The following is a 17,805-nucleotide window of genomic DNA, read 5'->3' as shown; positions in this document are numbered from 1 at the left end:
CCCGGGCTGAACACGGTGAAGGGACCTTTTCGAAATCAGTTGTAGTTATTAATTGTCTTCTTAAGTTGAATGTCAAGTGTGAAAATTAATTTATATCACTTTCAGATCCCGACAGACGTTGTTCTGCCAGTTTATAATTATTTACATGGTCTGTATGTAATTTAGACTTTATAAAGCAATATAGAAAAAAGCTGAAAAATAAGAGATTACTAATATTGATAAGATTCCATTATCTAGCTAATGCTCGGCCTGCATTGCAATGCCTCATTCAGTTTTGTTTTGTAATATATTTGAAATAGTTTCACATATACAAATCATCTATCCATCTCTCTATATATATTTATCTCTATCTCTATCTACATCTATATACATCTATGTATCTCTCTATCTCTATTTATCTCTTTATATCTACATACGTACTTCCCACTATCTCTTTATCTTCTATATATGTCTATAGAGAATATAGCTCTATACCTACATATATAGGTATATCTCTTTATCTAACCCATTTCATTCTCTATACCTCGCTCTATCTCAACTTATCTCTCCGTCTCTATCTCACTATATATATATATAATCACTCTATCTCTGTCTCTCTTTTATATTTAAATGAATTGTGTCATGCGTGCGCACTAATACAACAAAAACAGACGAAGTGCTGCTATATAAAATGAAATAAACATTTTTGACACGATTCGTGATCCAACTATTGAAAAATATTTATACCGTCTCAGTAACCTTCATGGGCATGCTCATAACAAATCACCAAAATTTCATCGCAATCGGATGAATGGAATGGTATAGGAACGCATACGGCACAAACAAACGAAAATTAAAGACATGACAAACGCATCAAACGATGGTGCGTTTAAAATTCAAGGCAAACTCTATCTATTGACGAAGTTAAGAACAAAACTGTTATTAGCTCCTTTATTTTGCTAGCCGCTGCGAGCTCCACTAAGCGGATTGGTCTCAACCAAGGAGAAAAATTTTAATTTGCCAGACCTTACTATGTGCATGATCGTGTGGCAGACATAGAGAAATGACACTCACTCACTATTTGTGTGTCTATGACCTATGATTTTTTCTGTTATAAAATTAAATTATCACTTTTTCACTCCCTTAGGGATGGAATTTCATATTAATATGGGGTCTATGTGTTAATCCAGGTTATAAGCTAGCTGTAGGCCAAATTTCATTCAAATCCATTCAGTAGTTTTTACGTGAAAGAATAACAAACATCCATCCATACTTACAAACTTTCGCGTTTATAATATTAGTAGGATTGTATTTGGTGATACATTCAGGAGTTGTTGTCATCAGTTACTATGGTTACGCCACACCCTCATCCAATGTTGGTACCGCAAAAATCAAATATAATGGTGTACGTAAAAAAAAATTTATTACAGGTGCCGGTACTTCGTTTCGTTACTAAATTTTGTCACCGGGACATTCGCTGAGATATTATCAGTCTAATATAAAATTAATAAATGTTGTATTATTCACTAACTTTAATACCATTTAAATATTACATTTTTGTGTGCAGGTACTTTCCTATAAATTATGTAAAATATAATTAGTTAACAGGCTTTATTATTAGACAACTGGACAGTGAAACTGTAATATATTATATACTGGAACGTTAAGCAATTTAAATAGAAATTTTCACATGCACATTCAATTAATAAGCACTATTTAAGCTACTGTAATTGATAAAACAGGCAAGAAAGCATTGTTTACTGCCATTTTAAGTTATCAGTAGTGTTATCTGTATTGATTGCATTAGATATCTTAATACTAAAATCTGGCGATTGATGCGATGCATATTGTGAACTTAAAAAAAAAACTATAGAATATATGAACCATAAAATTCATTTCAATTTTTTTTTTTTTAAATTTATCATAAAAAGGAGCTTAACCAACATCGTGGTTTCGGTGTCGTAAATTTTTGTATTTTGCATTTCATTTAACAGTTCACCAACCTAACAAAACCAATCGGCAAATAAAAATAAATCGAAAAATTGTAGTAATCTCTTAACTTATGTGCGAAGCAATAAATCATGTTAATCAAACAAGGCTACAGTATGTGATTGTACTAAATATTTGGTTTTTCTTTGCCCTGCCTAGATTCCTATAAAAGATTTTTAAAAGATTGTAGTGGCACTGACGCAACCCCATGATGCAACGTTTCTGTGGCATGTGCGCTTTCGAAGTCGGCCATTTTGAAGGTTTCCGCAAGGAATTGTGTCGAGTTAATACTATTAACAACGGTAAGAATCCTGAATTCATGTCAGCGAGACAATTTCTTACTAATTTTGCAGAAATTTTGGATAGGTTGAGCAGTTAATGATTATACTATTGTATCAATTTGTACTTAGCTGTATTTGTTAATGCGGTGGTCTGAGCATCACTGAACTTATTGATAAACTGCACAGTTTCCGGGTTTTATTAAATATTCAAAACTCATAATACATTTTTAAGGATTGTGACTACTAATCGTAAGATAATATTACTAGCATCGACGTATTTGATGTTTACGTAAGTATTACTGCATGCTCAATTGGCTTTCGATGTGGTTATTTTGCCATGCCATTTTAGAGCGGTTTAATGATATAAAACGTAATGTCATGTAAGATTTTGTGTCTGTTCATTACGTAATGGCGTTTAATGTTGAAATAATGCCCGGTATTGTCTTTTTTGTTCAATTCGAAAAAGCTAACAGTTTTGTATGTATTTTTTTATGTGAGGTTAGTCGTAACCCATTTTTTTGCGGTTAGCGTTGTTTTATGAATATACCTATGCCTTTATCGGTCGAAGTTTATCTAATTTGTATTTACAATTAACTATAGTTAAGTTTCAATTAAGGTTGTTCTGTTGTAGCTAGCATTTTTTTTTTTTCACTTTAAAATAGTGCTATGTAGAATAAGTAGTCTATGCCATGGGTGTATGTTTTGTTTTTGAGTATCCAGTAGTCAGTTTCCTGTGATGATAACTATAAAATTTCGTTTGCAACTGCTGTGAAGCATTCAGTTTCCAGCATTAGAAGGGAAATGTAAACTAGGTCATGTTACAAGGGAATGTATTTTATTAATCAGCCATGTTAGGCATTCAATAACGTTTTTGCTCAAGAGAAATCGTTTTCTGTGGTAGTGTGCGGGCGTAACTACAGTTCAGGAAAATTATTAACAGTAATTAATTATTCACACAAGCCAAAGATAAATTTTTTAATGCTGCTATTCCAAGACCAAAATTATGTAAGCTCTCAATTTGTTTACATGTTTTATGCACAATCATTGTGATTGCAAATATGCTGCTTGATTTAAAAAAAAAATTTATTACCAACCAGATTGATAAATGTGAAACATGCTAAGCATGTTTGTTGTGCAATTTGGAAGTTAACAATACTGATCATTATTGGGATTCCATGAAAATAATCAGGATTCTGAGCAGTACTATTTATTAAATCAGTGTTTTAGGACTAGTTGAACTAATAATTCACATAAGAAGGGTAAAATTGAATTTTAAGGGCTTTTTTGAAAATATTAAAAAAATTCAGAAATTGGACTTTCTGGTTTTTGGTAAATTTATTATTTCAGGTTGGCTAATATCTTGCAAAGGTGCTTCAGTGTGCTTGCTACAGCATGGGTGGATCTATCACACAGGACACACCCTTCTGCCTGCAGTATTTTATCCCCGTTTTCAATAACCAGACTAAACAAACACAGCAGGTAGATGGATATGACTGTGTGCTTCGCTCAATCGCTGGGTAGCACGACACCAATCCATCACACATCGATAAAAATACACTTGTCTTAATTAAAGAATATACTTTTGGGGGGTGATTACATACAGAATTTTTTTTTCTCTGAAAAACTTAATTTTATCCTAGGTAATGCAGTTTCCAGCAACATAGAACTCAAAATGATTCAGGTCATTGTTTTAATTACATTACGCCTGCATATTGTAGTATAAGAAGTTAGCTTATGCAAACTGATCTTGGTTTGCCTTGATCCAGCATTGGTAATTGGTTTTCCCTTTAAAATTTATGCACAAAATAAATTTCTTGGTACTTTCCGGTATCATATTGCATACTGCAGCCCTACCTATTCTAGTCTAGAATATGACACAATATATACCACCCATTATATAATATTTAATTATGGAGTCCTGCACAGTTTAGATTATTTTGCAATAACACTTTCATGTAATTTATTTGTTTATTAATGTTATACTATTATCAAAATGTCCTGGGTATCATAATGTACTCTAGGGGGTATCTGAAAATGTTGTAAAATGCAGGAAAGTGTATAATGTGAAATTTATGGTAATTTTGTTTTTGCTCAGAGAATTTAGTATTATATACCTTAACATACCATATTCGTTACACATAATTATTCATTAACTTTGTCTGAAGCTTATCTAAATAGAATTATCAACATTAAAGTCTCATATACATTCCGTATAGAGTATAGGTAAGTATAAACACAGTATATATACATACTTAAATAGGTAATTCATAGTAACATCAGACATTAGCACAATTATATTTTCTTTGTAAAACCAATACACTGAGCTGCATTTCCTTCAAGGATTTCGCTATATTTCACAATTGTGTTCAGAGGTGAATTAGGCGGTTGCACAATTATATTTTCTTTGTAAAACCAATACACTGAGCTGCATTTCCTTCAAGGATTTCGCGATATTTCACAATTGTGTTCAGAGGTGAATTAGGCACCCCTAACCTCTCAGCAAGTAGAACACTGAGCACATTTGTGCTCATCCATGCACTTTAAAATGTTTGCTTTTTAATGATTTGAAAATGTTTTTTGTCTCTTACATGCTGCCATCTCGATAAAATATAAAGATAAAAATTCAGTTGATTACTCTCGGTAAAAGACAAAATTTTGTATTAATTTACATTTAAATTTGTTACCCACCATGTAGCACGAGCATCATGTGCTAAAATTTTACAAACAATTTACAAAAATTACACATTGTCCAACAACATTAGTGCAGATGACAAATTTAATCTCCAAAACTATTGATTTTCAATCACCTATAATTATTTAATTAAGAACAGTAAATAAATGAAGAACTATTGGATGAGGATTTTTGTGCATGTGATTTTGATACAAATACAGTGAAAGGTCCTAAATATGACACATTTTTGATCACTGCTGTGTTGAATTATTGATATGCCAGATTATTGAATGTCAATATAACTCCAACAGAAATAATAAATATGGAATTTAACACGCTGGAAAAAAACCCAGCTTTAACGATGAACCTCTTGAGCGGACTAGAAACTTAAGCAGCACAGTAATGGGACGTGGCGACCAAGGTGAAGAGCTTGCTTGAATCCACCTGGAGGGAAAAAAAGAGCGTGAGCAGCTAAATTGGTGCAGAATCACAGAATGTGCCAGGCCATATAATGCCAGATAAGACCTTTAACTACATTTAGATAGCCATCGTGCAACACATTAGCAAATAAAAAAGAAAACCAGGTTTAAAATTTGATTTTTCATGGCAATGACCTGACAACAAGAGATACGCTTGCCAGATGAATGGCCATACCTACCTGAAACCAAAGCGTGCTTCCCAAAACTTTTTGCAGCCCATGCGGGGCTCCTTTTTGAGTAGACAGCCAGAGTTCATGGCAAATGTTTGGGTATTAAAAGTTATACGTTACCATATTTTCTTTAATTCTTATCCAAATATCACTTTCTACTTTAATCATTTCTTTATTTGCCATTATTGTTTTTAAATATTTCAAGTCAAAATTATTTTTTTAATGCAGGTCGCGATGGTTTTATTGGTAAAAATTTTCTGCATTCTGGGTCGGCCCGGCCAAGTAATAAGTCATGACAAACGCGCGGATTTAAATACTGTTGTAAAATAAACATGACTGAATATTTATAAGTTATTTCTTTTGTGTGTGTTTTATTCAATTATTTAAAATAGTTGGGTATATGTTCATGGAAATTTATTCTTCTGTTACCAATGCTTGGAAAAATTACATATCCGTGTGCATTTCTCAACATGGCAGCAAACTTGAACACACTCAGTTTATTTTATGAGAATTTGCTGTCTTGTGACAATTTTTTTCAAGTGAAAAGTAAATTATAAATGTTACAAAAAAAATTTTACACAAATATTCTGATAAATTTTCCTACTACACTGTAGCTGGGACAAACCAAGTCCCAAGGCCACTCAGACGATAGCTGCACAAAATTTTCGCAGTCGCTGTGGGTATTATGTTCTGATTGTGGGCAAAAACAAATTTCTAGCTAAATGTTTAGTTGAGACCAGTGTACAATTTTCTCTTGCCCCCACCCCTTTTTTTTCTCTTGCCCCCCCCCCCCCTTTTTTTTCTCTTGCCCCCCCCCCCTTTTTTTTCTCTTGCCCCTCCCCTTTTTTCTCTTGCCCCCCCCCCTTTTTTTTCTCTTGCCCCCCCTTTTTTTCTCTTGCCCCCCCCCCTTTTTTTCTCTTGCCCCCCCCTTTTTCTCTTGGCCCCCCCCTTTTTCTCTTTCCCCCTTTTCTCTTCTCATCCTCTACATTCTCTGGGCCCCTTCCCAAATAAATGGATATTAGTAAAACTAGGGTGTGACATTGCAACAAGCCAACATGGCAGGCGATGCCAAGCCTTAAAATGTGGCGTGACAGCAAAACTATTGTTTGTTAAATGTTACCTTTTCATCTTGCTTGATGAAGGAAGGCTACTGAAAGTGAGTGAGCCTGGGTCCTTTGCAGGACTCCTAAAATGTTAATTTCAAAAGGAACCAACTGTCCATATGGCAAGAATAACTATTTAAAATCTAGCACCCAAGTGTAAGAACACACAGTGAAGTTTTTTACAAAAAGCAATACAGATGAGTCAATTAAAAAAAAAATTGTAATGGGTTGACATCATGTTTAATCAGTCTTAGGGCCGGTTTCACAAAGTCTGTTTAAAGTTTCGGTTATCTAATCGAACGATTAATTTAAACAGGACATTAAAGTACTGATTATCATTTGACTGTTTCCCAACGTATTTTTAACGAGTGTTTAACTAAACAACGGTTAAAGGAAATATGGCAACCAGGCGATGACGTATTGGATCGCGATTGGCTGTCGTGCTACCTTCGTTTGTTACTTTTGGCCAGTGTTTAAGGTTCGGTTAGAGAAAATTGTAAACAAACATCAATATGGACGAAAATAAGCGGCCACGATCCGGAAATTTTCTTGCTTCGGAAATGGAATTACTTATATCTTTAGTGGAAAATTTTACCTAAAACAATGTCAAACACTTCCAACTGTCTTTCTATTTTACATGCTTTATATTAGCTTCACCTGTATGTTTGTTTGTCTGTCCGTCTGTAACTCTTTCGACTAAGAGTGAGTGGCTTATCACTGTAAAATGTCCCACCAATTTCATTACGTTCGTTAGCAGAGCGGTCTAAGGCGCGCGACTTCTGTAACGGCAGCTTTTGGATTCAGCGATCGTGGGTTCTACTCCTGGCCACGCCGAAAAAGAATTTTTTTTTCTTTTTTTCCGGTAAATTCTAAGATTATATCCATACATCTAACTGTAAATGATTCGGAGAGACTTTACCATTTCTTTGTGACGTTGCAACTCCAAATAGTTATCTCAGATGGTAATAGGTAGTGTCGGTAACTCATTTCCCTATGATAATTATACATAAATATAGTTTAAAAAACTAAAAAAACATGCTTTTAAAGAATATCAAACTAAAAAGTTAAAAATAAATATAGTTTAAAAAACTAAAGAAACATGCTTTTAAAGATTATCAAACTAAAAAATAAAAAATAATTTTAAAATTTAATTTATGACAATAGTATATAAGCAATACTAGTATAAATGAGAAAAAAGCATGGGGCCCTTAATATACAAAAAATATGGCACAAAGCAACAGTGCTAGGACCGTATTTTTGCTAAGCCGAAACCTCATTGCAAATTAACTGTCATTCATTTGAAAGTGATTTGGCCTTACTCAAAATATTCGTGGTCTATTTAAATAATCAACAATTTCTTCATCATCATCTTCAAACAAAATGTTCAATTCATTCGCCATCATCACTGCGGCACTTCAATCAATTATCTCTGTTTTGCACACTATGTGGTTTCAAACAGCTTCAAAAATATACATAACCTCAAAACTATCAGCAGTAGCCAACTAATCAGAACCTCTTCTTGTGTTTAACTTAACCATTGGTTACCATCAGTTAATCGGCCGATTACTGTTAACCCTATATTGAGAAACAGGTAATTCTGCTAACCAGCACTTAAATTTTAATCAGAAGATAACCGGACGATAACCAGACTTTGTGAAACCGGCCCTTAATGTATTAAATGACTGTCATTTTGTTTTCCCATCGTTAGCAGACTCTATTCTATAGCTTATTGGTCAAATCTGGTGGCCAGTGCAAAAACAATTGTGACGTGAGGTTGAGAGTGTTGGAATCCTGTCATTCACAATATTTTCCGGAAATTGTTGGTTTTTTTTGTCATTATTCATAAGTTGTTCCAGGATGTCTTCAAGTCACGTAAGTAAAGGAACTGGAGGTGTGGTCATGAGAGAAACTAAAAAGGCATAATTATCATTAACCATTTTGAAAATCATGAAACTTTAATCTCCAGCAGACTGTTACTAGCTTTGTACGTGTTTTGGCACCTCTTCGGTTTATAGTCGCTAAAACTGGGGCGTCACCACGTGGATGGACCTAGTCGAAACCCCATTTCAGGGTTGTGCCGGGACCCGCGTGGGTGCTAGGCTGTATTCCTCCCCCGGTATCTGACCTTGGAAGCTCACCTGCTGTCAGCGTCAGGTACGCTACTTACAGAGGATAGCCAAGTTCTTAAGGCAACCCAGGTGTCTTCATCTCTTTGTTGCACATGTGGTCGCTCCGACACAGTGTGAACATTTGGTAGATAGGTTTTTATTAATACGCCATCTGGCAAAACTGTTAAAAACGACAAACAAGAGTGTGAGCAGCTTAGATGTGGACCGGGACGCCATGTGACCTGGTATAGAAAATATCGAAATATTTCAAATGTTCTTTGCTGGACTTAAATAATTAGGTTAAACAGTCTTGATGCCTGTAGTAGGCCTTGGAGGAGAGAGAAAAAAGGTTTAATAAGTATTAGAATGAACAGTGTATGCTATCATATCGACGTTACTAAAGTTGATGTCCTACTGCGGGTGGTGGTCAAGGGATGGCTGGGGTTAAGCGGTCATGGACATAGGAAACTTCCAAGTTACTGTTAGGTCATGACTGACTATGTATTATGGTAAGGACTTAGCAAACCCTTCAATTAAATTAAAATTCTATAAATTTTGTGATATTACTTACATATTCATGCGGTCAGTATTTAAGCTAAAAAATTAAACCGCTCAAACGAGGGTGCATTCCAGAATGTTTGCTCTGTCCTTATTGTAATTGCCTGCAAGACATGGACACTTCGGGGGCGTGAAATAAAATGTAAAAATGATTATATTAATGAGACAAATGTAAATGTGGTACGTAACACAGACAATACATATGCCTCTTGCGGTAGCTGAGTGAAATGCACCCATAACCCACACACACTGCTGACAGGGGGGTTTAAAAGAGAGGGTTTAGCCTTGGTCAATGTCATAGTTAGGCTGTGCTTTTAATTGTATGGAAATTTTATAAAAAGAGTTTGAGCATTATTAACCTACAATCGACATTTTCCTACAAATAGTAGTACTAATTTGTAACATTGATGTTCTTGTTAAAAAAATTTCTCATTTTATAACAATCTTTATAGTTATAAATCATCCTGTGGTGTGAAAATATATGTAAGAAAATTACTTGAAAGCAGGGTTTGAAAAGAATACCAGTGTTTTTTTTCTTTACATTAGTTACTCTGGTTCTAAGTATATTTAAATGAAAGCCATACATTCTGCTTTCTGCCACTCATGTTGAACCAAAAAGTTGTAACATCAAAGAACTGAAGTCCACCTAATCTACACATCTGATTAGGACTTACCACAGAAAGGGTTTTAAGATTTTTTTTAAAAAATTAGTTTTTTTTTACACTTGTGACTAAAATTTACTAATTTATTTATTTTTAAAGGAGAATTTAGTTGGGTGTAATTATTTATAACTTATTCAATTAATTTAAATTATAAGATTTTTATTAATATAAAATTATTTATTCCAGTAAATCACAACATTGAGCAAAAAATTATTATTGAAATTAGACCTTTCGTTAAAAAATTTTTATATTCTGTTTAAAAATACATTTAAAAAAAATTGTAAAACCATTTGATTTAAATAATGGTTTAAATCAACCAACCTTGCTTGAAAGATCCTGAAATAGTTTCAAACGGTATTTGTAGACACCCTTATTTGTGTAATACAGGTAGTAAGGTTGCTTGGTTAGGTATGATTGTAGAAACATTGATATAATGTGTAGGAAAGTTTCCTAGCTCAGTTTTTGTAATGCATGTAGGTTAGTACTGCTGGTTCTTAAAATAATCATTACAGTTAGACTGATAAGCACCATGTTGTGTACTTATCACTGAATAATACTACCTTTGATCTTTCAGTGAATTTATCAGACAGTCTACAGCAGCTTGCCTCAAAATTGATTGCTAGTTCTCAAGATACGCTGTTGCTGAAAGTTCCCATACTTTACGTGTCGACATGTTTGAATGGGGAAGTTCTCAAGATAGATATGTTCAAATTTTCTGTAGTGTTTTCAGATATATTTTTGGTGATATAAGAAGAAATGCTAGAGAATTCTGAACATTCATTCCCCTTATATATATTTTAAACCTCTCAATGTTGCAAGAGTGTCTACAGGTCACGAAAGTTGCACTAAAAGTCAACACTTGTAACTTTATTAATTTCCAACTTTCTTTAGCTTGAAATAATTTTTTACCGTCCTTTAGTGCATAGTCCCATAATAAGTTTTAGATGGACACTGTCCATTTAATGTGAAATGGAAACTATCTATGAAAATATTTCGATTTTCTAAAATAAAAATCTGTGCGTTCTTACAAATAGTAGGCCTATTTAGAATGGGATTTGAACTTTTTTTGTGTTAAGATTTTGTGTTTTTTAATCTTTACTGTGTTAATACCATACATATGAAGACTTCATTAAGGGGCTCGTCTAGCCAGAGGTGTATATGTGAGGCGGGATGATAAGTGTGACACTTGCTGGTGCTTCTAGCGTGGTATTGACTCTAAATGCAAGTATGTGAACCTGTCGCACAGTATTCTCATCGTGCATAGGGACACTTGTGAGATTTGAGGGGTAACCATAGCACTATATGGTTGAGAAATAACTATAAATGTGTAATGCGAGTCCTTTGAGTGCTTTCAAGAATCTGTGCGGGGTGCTTAACGTCCAAGAATGGTTCTGACAAATTGCGTTTTGGATATTTTCACTCTAAAAATACAGTTTTAAAAGTAAACAACTTCTCATATGCCCTCAGTGTATTCTTAATCTCGTTCCGCCACTCTATCAAATCCTTACTTTTTTTTTCCTGAAGATCTGCGCGCCATTTGTGTGTCCAGGTAGTCAGGGCTCTTTACTACAAATTGTATGCTACCAACACTAACGAAAAGACAGTGAAATATGTTAATATTATGTAAGCAAACAACTCAAAGCTCCATTTGACTTGCCATGTTGGGCTCTAGCATTTTCGTGCCATTATTTTCTTACCATGGACAACTTTTACTGTTTCATTTATATAATCTTTTTTGTTTTGTAGCAGATTTTATCACCATGTATATATTTAATATAATAAATTTTATAGGGTATTTAAGTGGGGTGAATATTCATAGTTAAAATTTTGGATAACTAATGGCGACATAGTAAATAAGTTTTGCAAATAACTTGCGCTCTTGTGTGGGTGGTGTTTTTTATGAGTTGAAGTGTGGGAGTGATAGACATCCAAACACATTGTGTCCACAGGTCACGTTTATCACTGAATTCACGAAAAGTTATGGAACTGGAGCAATGGTCATGAAGTCTTAAAATAACCTTTGCTATGCTGGAAGTCACGAAACTTTAATTTCCAGCATCCTCTTGCTACCTTGCGTTTTGTTTGACGCTTCGCTTCTGTTTGTAGTCGCACGTTGCATACAAATAGTTGTAGACTGTCCCCTTAAATCATGTGGGAATTATCTCTGAAAAGGTTTTTAGCTTTACAGCCTTAAAAATAGGTATGTTCCTCCTCATAGTAGATAATAGTTTGAAAATTATATTTCTTTCTTCGACATAATGTTCACACACACACACACACACCTAAAGTTTTGCTCTATACCAACAGTTACAACAAATTTCTCTTTACTATTTTTTTGTTGTGTGTGCATTTGAGGTATAGACGAAAATAGCCACCGCTCCAGGAGTAGGCAAAGTGTGTGTAATGGTGGGTAGAGACCAAATCTACCACCCGGGTCCAGCGAAACTTCAGGATGTGTTGGACGCACACACCCTCACATTCTTCAGGAAGCCTTGGTCCTCGGCGATGAGGTAACAAAACCTCAGTTGCAGAATCTTTGCGCTTTGGCCTGTCAGGTTTGCGTGCATGTCAGCAACTGCAGCTTTAGTCGCTCGTAGAACAAACACCCTCTGCTGCAACTGCGGAGGTGACTACGGATTGGTTTTGTTGGGGTCCGGGTAAATGCCTGTTGTACCCGTTCGACGTGTGCTTCACTCGTGCTCGGACGTCCGAAACTCATCATCCTCTTCGGGACACTTCCGATTTCCTTGAGCCTTGTCTACTTCTGCCGGACGGTCGGCCGTGATGGGGTGTGTGTCTGTAACTGATCCGGAAGTTTCGCTGGACCTGGGCGCCATCTCCTTGGGTGGGGGGGGGGGGAATCATTTCCATCTATGCCTCACCGTACACACTTAAAAAAAATTAGTGAACAGATATTTGTTGCAACTGTTGGCATACAAAAAATGAACATTATGCCGCAAACTACACTTTTTTTATCTATTCCCATTTCTGGCTTATATGCTTTCAAAGTTATCTAAAATTTATTTGTGTAATTTTTTATTTTATTATTATTTTTAAATCATCTCAGTTTTGTAAAACAAATGCTGTAAATTTTACTGACAGGTCCTTAGATAGGGTCACAATAGGCCTGTGCGAAGTCCACGCAAATTAATTGAAACTCTTTTTAATATTCTGTTTGAGTTTGCCAGGAAATTTGCTATTCATTTGGTTTTGAAGCTTGGGTTGTAATGCAAAGCTTTGGGTCTGATGTGAAGCTTCACATTTGTTGTAAAGCTTTGAGACATTGAAAGCCTAAGATTCACTCATGAAAAATTTTTTTTTGTAATTGTATTGCTGAAGAAAGTTGGTTACTTAAGAAAAAACAAAAGGTAGCACCCGTTTTTTTTTTGAATGCTAAATATTAATATTATAGGGCCTACATGGTTATTTTATTGTTTTTATAGATTTATTATATATATATGGCCCAATTGGTTAATAACTTAATCATTTCAAACATTATGTTTTACAGCTTCACCGAGAAAAAATGTATTAACAATTTGATTCGACTTCACGGATGTTTTAAACATTCAATTTGATATTGGCTTTAAATTTAAAAACCTTGTATTCACACAGGCCTAGTTCACAAGATAATAGTAGACATTGTGAAAGAAATTGTTTTCCTTCCTAGGGTTGAAGAGTTTCTCTGTGTCTGATTGCTAACAACCTCGCAATAATGGGTTTGCTGTTTCGCCACCAGGGAGCCCTCAGAAACCAATTTAACACTAGTTGAATAGTGTCTACCATCAGGGGGAAAAGGGAAAGACTTGAAATAAGTCTGGTGAAATAGATTTCCTGAATTATTTTCTTCGTGGTATTTTTTTGTACAGGATTTTAAATAAATTATTAATACAGTAAACTCCCTATTATCCGCGCATGCTACGAAAAAATATAGCACATATGTAAATCTGTATTTTATTACACGTGAGCAAATTTGAACTCTACTGATAAGTGTATTGTGTGCAGTATACAGAAAAACGCCACAGGCCTTCTCGGAACTCACGCAGTAGGCTGGCATGCATTACTATTTTTGTCTCTGTCACACTTTGTTTCTAGTCGTATGGTTGAGCACTTTTATGTTTACATTACTGAAATTTTACTGTTAATTGTAACTTATACTGTACATAAATGTTTGGTTTTTTTAAATTGAAGTTTCCTTTTTTTGTTTCCCATTTTGGCTCTTTTGCGGATTATCCGCGATTTTCAATATCCGCGGTGGCCCTGCCATTTAATTTCGCGGATAATCTGGAGTGTACTGTATAACTGTATAACCGTATTTAATTGTTTATAAAAAAGTGTTTTCTACTATCAGGTGTATACATTCTGGAAAGTCAGGGAATTTACTTTAAAACCTGTAAAAACTAATGGAAATTCCTCGGTGATGTTAATTTAATGGGGAAATGTTATGCTCCAGTGTACCATCACCCAGACGAACACATGAATTTTTTCAGATTGTGTTTTAATATATAGTTATAGATGCTGTAAAATGACAAATGGAAGATTATTTGAACTAGTACAACTAAAGGAATGGTAAAAACTGGATTTTCTTTATTTCTTTCAAAAAATGTCAGAATAGGTCTATTATTTTTTAAAAAAAAATTCAGGAAAATTTGTAATTTTTGTCTATGAAAAGCAAGGGAAATTTTTCTTCACAGTTGTGTGGGCATCCTATACTATATATATTTATGTTCTTATTGAATGGGTTTTGTTTTATTTTTAGTATATAATTTGTAAGTCATTAAATTAATTTTTCCAAAAACCACTGGCAAACTCTTTTTTCTGTGGTTTTGGAAAACCTAATTTTAATTTTAAAAATTTTTGAAACTAAGTTTTGAAACAAAGGCTACATATGAGCAGTTAATCCATAATTATATGTATATGCTTTCAGTACATGCTAGGACTGACATAAAAATTTCCTTTTAATTTTTATAAAAATTATAAAATAAGGACTTGTTAAACAAACATGGTTATGGTGTGAATTTTTTTAACTTTGTGTGTGCTAAAACACAAGATAGAAGAAAGAAAAATCATTTAGGATATTGAGCCCTTAAAAGGCTCAGTCTCATGTACAATATTAGTTATTTAATTTCCCTGTCGTTGCTATTTGTTTTTTTTTTAATTCATCACGATTTGCATTTTGTGTTTCAAAATTATTTTACATGTTCGAATTTGCAAAAACTTAAATAGTTAAAAAGTACCTTACATGCAGTTAATTTATTACATTTTTAATTGTACTGTATAAGGTTTTTGAAACCACACAACCATGCTTGTCATGACTACAAATATGTTAATGGGCATGGTCAAACTAAATTATCAAAAAAAAATTATCATTACTGTTTATTAATTTTCTTTGGTGTCCCATTGAAACTATATGTTATATAGGCCTAATCTGGCAGATCAGTGGTCATTATCAGGGTGTCAACATTCTGGAAAGTCAGAGAGTTTACTTCAAAACCTGGAAAAGTCATGGAAAGTTTTCAGCGATGGTAATTTCAGAAGGAAATGTCATGCTCAGGAATGCAGACATCCAGACTCACACTTTTTTTTAGCCAGTGTTTTAGTGCATAGTACGGTAATACATGATAAAAATGATGTATGCAAGGTTGTGTCTACTAGTACAGCTATAGAGATGTGGAGGCTGAATTGTCTTTATTTCTTTCAGAAAAATAGTAAAAATGATTTTTAAAATTTATTAGTGAATTTTGTAGTTTTGGCTACGGAAAAGTCAGCGAAATTTTTTGCGCATGTTTATTTGTGTGGACGCCCTGTTACGTATTGACATCAAATTGTTTTGCGTAATGTTGGCATTGTCTGATGATTGCAGGTTACGTGTACATGAATGGGGACGTTGGCAAGCTCACCCCAGGGGCGGTGTATGCCGCCACCCCTGACTCTCTCGCAAGTACAGATTACAGGTATGCTCATTCACGGCCATTGTCTGCAGTAGCTTGGCTTCAGGGAGCATTGCCTGACTGCTCCCCGATGATGGCGACTGCAATGTCGACCGAAACGTCTGTGAATTATTCGCCAGCCAAGCTACTTCATTGTAACATTCAGTTGGATCTTGGCTGGAGGAATGCAGCAAAACACAAATAAATGCTGAGTATCTTGAAGTCACGAAAAATAAAGGAAATGAACAGTAACCATGAGACTGGAAAGCCCTTTGGCCAGCTCACTTTTTTTTTTTTTTTTGACATCTCACTTCAATTTATAGTTGCACATTAAATGTGTGTATGTGCATGTGTGCCCATCCACACATGCGTGGGCATGCACATGTGTTATATCCTTATCTCTGAGATATAAAACACGTCCACTTTTGTTAAAAATCCTTTTAAACTTTAAACTTAACTATTAACATACAATATTAAGATCTGCTATGTCAAAAATTTACATATTTTGGGTAGAAAATAGTTCAGTAAATACGTGAGGCACTATTTAAAATTATTTAAACTGCTCTCTTGAAAAATACAGCTTTTGTGACATTCTCTTATACCTCCGAAGTACAGATGTATACATGATTAAATTGTACAACAATTATATCTGGAAAGTTTTTAGCTTTCTTCTAATATAAAGCCAATCATATATCATAGATGTTGTATTATGTTTAATTTTTCTAATTATACATTAGAAAATGACAGTGTGATACACAAGTTTCATATCAAAAGGTTTTTAATATGTCTTGAAATTGGTTTACTGGGTATTTAGACACACTGTAAATACTCTTGTATAGATTTTTATTTTTAGTTTATGCTTACAGCAATTTCTTAACAAATGTGATAGTTCTTTGTGCATGTTTTGTTATTTTAGCTTGTGAAGTTCATAGAATGTTAATGTGCTTGGTCGAACTAAAAGGAAAGCTGTACTGCAAGTCTAGGAAAGTTTTTTAAAAATTTTGTAATATTTTTAAACTATAAAGCAGGGCTGCCACCACTTTGAAAACAATATCCTTGATTGAAATGTGAAATATCCTGTAATATCCTTGTTTTGAATATTAAATATCCTGTAAAATCCTGTACATTAAAAAATACAAAAAAATATGCAATTTTTATGAAAATTACTTGATCAAAATGTACGTAACTATACTTCAATCAAAACAATTCAATTTTTAACACTTTATACAAGTATTTACACACACACGTAGCCTACACTTCACCACTGGCAGTATTTAAATATCACTTTTTTAGATGTTTTGCCCTATTCCTCATTTCTTCTGTTGGCTGGAATTCTGCCATATTCTTCCTAGAAGAGATATGCAACAAAGTATTTAGCATTGGCGATTCAAGACATGACCTGTGCGCTGTCTTGATAAGGTTGAGCTTAAATATCCTTTCCACCCCTGCATTGCTGTGTGGAAGAATAAGCATTGCCTTTGCAAGTTTACAAAGCAGTGGAAAACGTGTTTTCCCATTAATTTCATACTGTGACACTTTTTGCCAGGCCTGCCACCAAATTAGGTTCCTAAATCCTCTTTACAGCATTTAAAAATCCTGTAAAATTTATAGCCATAATTGACATAATTTATTTTCCGCAGTAATTTTAAATATACATTGCATTCCAAAACATAATTTAAAAAAAATCAAATGAATGTAACAAATTTTTTAAGATTTGCCACTTACATTACAAAACTAATAGTTGGTATCACAATAAAATTAAAAGTAATTTAAAAATTTCTCTTCAGTATAGGCTTTGGTGCTTTTCTTATTTACAAACTATAAATACATCCATACAACTGAAGTTATTTACAAGTTTAAAAAACCAAATGTATTTCA

The 17,805-nt window shown here is 34.0% G+C and overlaps 1 protein-coding gene across 6 annotated transcripts in view; it reads left to right on the top strand.

The window, feature by feature from the left end:
* The window catches only part of LOC134540706 (la-related protein 4-like), a 234,115-nt gene that overhangs the window by 95,386 nt on the left and 120,924 nt on the right, over positions 1-17,805 (top strand). For 4 of the 6 annotated variants that reach the window (XM_063383591.1, XM_063383587.1, XM_063383589.1 and 1 more), the window contains exon 3: positions 15,861-15,951. In XM_063383591.1, the coding sequence (XP_063239661.1) occupies positions 15,861-15,951 (91 nt within the window). The other 2 variants (XM_063383590.1, XM_063383592.1) reach the window with 2 other exon arrangements.

Source organism: Bacillus rossius, chromosome 17, assembly GCF_032445375.1.
Source record: "Bacillus rossius redtenbacheri isolate Brsri chromosome 17, Brsri_v3, whole genome shotgun sequence".
Lineage (NCBI taxonomy): Eukaryota > Metazoa > Arthropoda > Insecta > Phasmatodea > Bacillidae > Bacillus > Bacillus rossius.
Note: the sequence above shows the minus strand (reverse complement) of the source record. Positions and strands in the feature narration are given on the sequence as shown.